Raw genomic sequence first — 4,605 nt, forward strand, 5'->3', positions numbered from 1 at the left:
TTATTTATGTATGTATACGTACACACATTAAAGGAAAATGATATGGCTAGTTAAGTTTGAATAAAAACATGAAGAGGCAGAAGTATAAAGAAGAGAACTGAACTTCTGAAAATAAGGGAATACAATTGTTAAGCATTAACTGGAGTAACTACAAGTTTTGCTCAAAGGAATAAGAAATTTGAAACAAAAACATAAAGGGTATTAAAAAGCAATAGCCATGTCACAACTCGTGAGCAGTGTACAAAAAGCAAACCCTCCATTCATACAACTTAATTTCACATATAAACATCATAATAGGATACAATGGAAGAAAAATGTAAAAGAGTTCACTATAGCTAACTTTATTTACCTAGTTTACATTTCAAGGGAACACAAAGTCACAAAGCTTGTAAAGAACAAAGGTAACTACAGTCAGTAATAACACCCACAAGAACACAAAGTAGAAGAAAAGTAAATAGAAGATATGACCGAAAAAGCCTTACAAGTTTCTCCTCTCTTTTTGTGTGTTGAACTCTTTTGATTCTCTATGCAATCAAGTAACAAACTAAAGACAGGAGAAAGTGACCATAACTAAAAAAAAAAAGAAATAGACCGTAAAAAAAGCAAATATCCCTCTTTCCTGAATACACCTTTTCTTTCTTTCTTTTTCTCTAAGCAAAAGAAAGAGAGGCCACTATGTGAAAGAATTGTAGCTTCTCAAGTAGTTCTTTGGCTTGGCTTGTGGCTCTGCTTTCTACTCTAGAAAAGAGCTCCTCGCTAAGCTGGTCGCCGAGGTGGGCGTCAACTAGGACACCAGCCACACTGCGGCAGCTATTGGCAAGGGCTCTTCCCACTTCAGCTTGATCATCAGGCTGGTTCACCACAAGTGGGCTTCCTCCTTTGAAAACCTCTAGCTTGTTTATGGAAAATGAGCCAACAGCTTCTACTACTTCCTTGAAGTCTTGTAAACTTGGTGCATACACTGGAATGTTAAAATTGTCCCTTTTTTCACTGCTAATTAGGCCCTGTGATTATTGACATATTTGTCAGTATGATTAGCTAATATCGACCATATATAGTAAGTATTTATAGCATAAAAGTAACATGGTGGGATTGAACTTAATAATAGGCATCCAAGATTAAAATAAGTTTGTTACACATAAACAAATTGGTTTATTACCACATGATTTGAAAAATTACTCACGAGTTTAACATTGGTGGACTATGATGACACTGACCATCGAGCAGGGTATATACCAAGTTGAAGGTACTGAAGAATTAAATTCTATTTTCTTTACATGGACAAATGAAGAGGATAGTTCTCAAGTACTTTGATTATTATATATCTATATCCTATTCCTTGTATTGAGATAAACTAATAGTAGTGAGAACTACCATGAAAAGCTAATGATAATCCCTGTACCACAAGGATCAGGATAGGTTATTGATTGATCAGTAGAAGGATTATAGCTCTATATATGTACTCACATTATACAAAAAAGACTGAAGGGTTTCTGTTTTAATCAAAACAATGATCAGATTGATCAAAATTGTTCTCCTTGTCTTGATACACAAGACATGATGGTGTTGAGCTTATAATCACATTGTATGAAATTCCAATGGCCAGGAACACATACATATGGACCACCCACCACCCACCAGCTGCCATAGTCATTATTCTGCCGACACAGTGAGGAACAAATGAAGGGCTAGATTCATTTTGGAGGGTGTATCTAATGGCCAGAATCAATCAAGTTCAATCATGACCAGTGGAATTTCATAATAAGGTTTTGTAAAACCAACAACACCTAATCATACCTCCCTTTATTTGATTTTTTTTGGTGTTATTCTTTTTTCTTATATATGTTAAAGCTTTTTGGTCTGCCAGAAAAGAAAGGGCAAAAAGAAAAATAATGTGGAAAAAAAAATGGTACACACTGTTCACACACAAGCATACAATCAGAATGTTTTTGATATAATTACCTCTTGGATAAGATCATCCCAAGCATCCTGAAAGTGGGTCCCAAAAAGTAGGCCAGCCCCACCTTGGTCTGAGGGGTCCACTGAGGTCCTCCCTAAGCAGACAAGGAACATGGACCCACCTCTCTTCATCTCCTTTGATCTTGATCTGAGGAACCCTGCCAAGTCCATTTGGAACTGTTTTTTATATGCTTTTGCTGTGATCTCACTAGCTCCATGGATGAACACTCTTCCTTTGTTATAGGCTGATGATCTCTTGTCTAACACACATTCTGGCACCTACACCCCACCCAAATTCATCAGATTTGTACACACAAAATAATACCGATTGAGCATATTGAACATGACAAGAATAATTGTGAATTCAGGAATATATAATATTTTCTCATTAAAAAAAGAATGGGCAGAGAAATTGGAAAAAGGGTTTTGATCATGATATATAGCTTTTATTTTGTTTTATATAAATATATGTACACCTAAGCAAGTACTGCTTTGAATTGAGTGTGTCAAATTTTAATGCCTTTGACCAAAAAGTTGGGAGGTGTTTATGTTAAGTTTTTGAGTACTGGTTTCATGAATTTTCTTTGGCTGAGCTTAAATGCAATGTAACTATCAAGTAGTTGATTAGTTGACAGGATAGCTTATAATGCTTTATATATACCAAGTTCAACTGATAAAATAAAGGTGATCAATGAGAAAGTACTTTTGGACTTTAATACTATAGTAACCTTTAACAAAAAAAGAAAAAATAAAAGTAAAAAGTTAAGGTGGGGCTTTAAGAAATAGAAATTAGAAAGCTTGATGATATCAGCTTTCAAAATACGAGCTATTTTATCTCCATAATATATATTTATATATATTGATCTCACGAACGTACTGTATATGTGATCATTGATCAGTTGTAATATAGCTTTCTAACTCTTATATAAAATTAAGACTCTCTCTCTATGTATATATATCATAATTGATCTGTGCTTTTTATCTATCTACCATTACTGGAAATTAAATTTGACTATTAAGTATATATCTTTATACAAAATCAAGGTGAGTACGTAAGACTAAAACACAAAATATGTTTGTTTTAAACAAGATCATGAATATAGATAATAAAACATAGGGTTAGCTTGGAATATTTAAAGTTATGGATGATGATGGGTGTTTTTGAAGAATACACATTAACCACTTCATTCAACTTTAAAAATAATTATAAATATTGCCATATACAAAATTATATTTCTTTATGTATATGTGTACAGTAACAAGAACAAAAACACTGAAATAATTATTTTATATTTTATGCCACGCACATACATTCACTTCAGCTAATTTAACATCACACACACACGTAAATTGGAGGAGAGCCTTAATAAAATTAACAAGAAATTAATGTTATTATCAGGGCATATATCTACTTATAATATATACTATATATATATATATGTATTATATTATATTTTGTCTTATATAAACTGTTTCCACTTAATAAGATTGACGACCATCAATTTGTTTTGTCCCTCAAGTAACCGGAAAGTAATGAAAAATTTAAGATATTTCAATGCCTAGGATATTTTTTTATAAGGTCTATTAGTGTTGAATAATATATATGGCCATGGGGAACAAAGTTCCATGTATATATATAAATAATATAAACATATTGGTAGAACGTAGAATAATTAAGGACACGTAAAATGATAACGACATTAATTAACCTAAAAAAGAAAGAAAAGAATTAGTACCTGTGAGAGCCAATGCAAGGAAAAGGCCGAGTAGAAAACGTCAATGGAGTTGGCTGGAAAGAGTCTTTTGTAAAAGGAGCCAGGAACACCGGCGGCGAAGTAGGAGCGGTGGTTATCGGCGGCGAGGCACTCCTCCATGCTGCCACCGTCGTTGGCTAAAGGAGGGAGAAGCTGAAAGAGGGTGTTGAAATCATTGCTCGGAAGATCAGAGAAGAAAGCCGAAAACTCTGGTGGATCGTGCTCAGATCCCAGCGCCTCGTAACGCTTGATCATGTGCTTGATGATCACGTCCACGATGTAGATGGTGTTGTTCCCACACGAGCATCCCAGGTCTGCAACCACGAATGGCACCTCCGGTGAGTTTAGTTGAATTCCATCTAGGGTTTCTTCCAGCAGGTGGAGCATCGATTTAGCATGCAGTGCCTGCATTTACACACACACACACATATATATGTACATTAGCAATAATATAACAAAACAAAATACTTGGATCATTACATACAGAAAAACCAATAATATAAAACTACATATATACCTGGGCTTGGGAATTGTTGGCATAGCTGGTTTCTCCTTTGCCACCTTTCATGCTTAACATTCTCTCAAGCTTCATATTAGAAACAACAACATTATCACCCTTATTGGGAGCCATTTTTTTTTTATACATATATATTTTATTGAGAGAAATTAAGAGAGCATTTATGTGGCTGAGCAGTTTGAAAAAAAAGACTAGCCAATGCTGAATATATATAGAGATATAGAGTGAGAGAATGTGTACGAAAGAGATTTTATTTTACTTTCAATTTTATTTTATTATTATTATCATTATTATTATATTTTGCCGGCAGTGGATTGAAAGAAGTTAATTATATACTGTGTATTTAATATTGAGGACATGAATTATTATAAATTG

At 33.9% G+C, this 4,605-nt stretch overlaps 1 protein-coding gene across 1 annotated transcript; it reads right to left on the minus strand.

Annotated features, from left to right (window-relative positions):
• Positions 1-244: 244 nt before the first annotated feature.
• Positions 245-4,390, minus strand: LOC133782325 (indole-3-acetate O-methyltransferase 1). Its single transcript, XM_062221586.1, has 4 exons — positions 4,231-4,390; positions 3,696-4,118; positions 1,963-2,238; positions 245-1,004 (listed from the first exon to the last, which is right to left on the minus strand). Exons 1-4 carry the CDS (start codon positions 4,357-4,359, stop codon positions 651-653), a joined length of 1,182 nt encoding a protein of 393 aa, XP_062077570.1. The 5' UTR covers positions 4,360-4,390; the 3' UTR covers positions 245-650.
• Positions 4,391-4,605: the final 215 nt, after the last annotated feature.

Source organism: Humulus lupulus, chromosome 6 (assembly GCF_963169125.1).
Source record: "Humulus lupulus chromosome 6, drHumLupu1.1, whole genome shotgun sequence".
NCBI classification, from domain to species: Eukaryota; Viridiplantae; Streptophyta; class Magnoliopsida; order Rosales; family Cannabaceae; genus Humulus; species Humulus lupulus.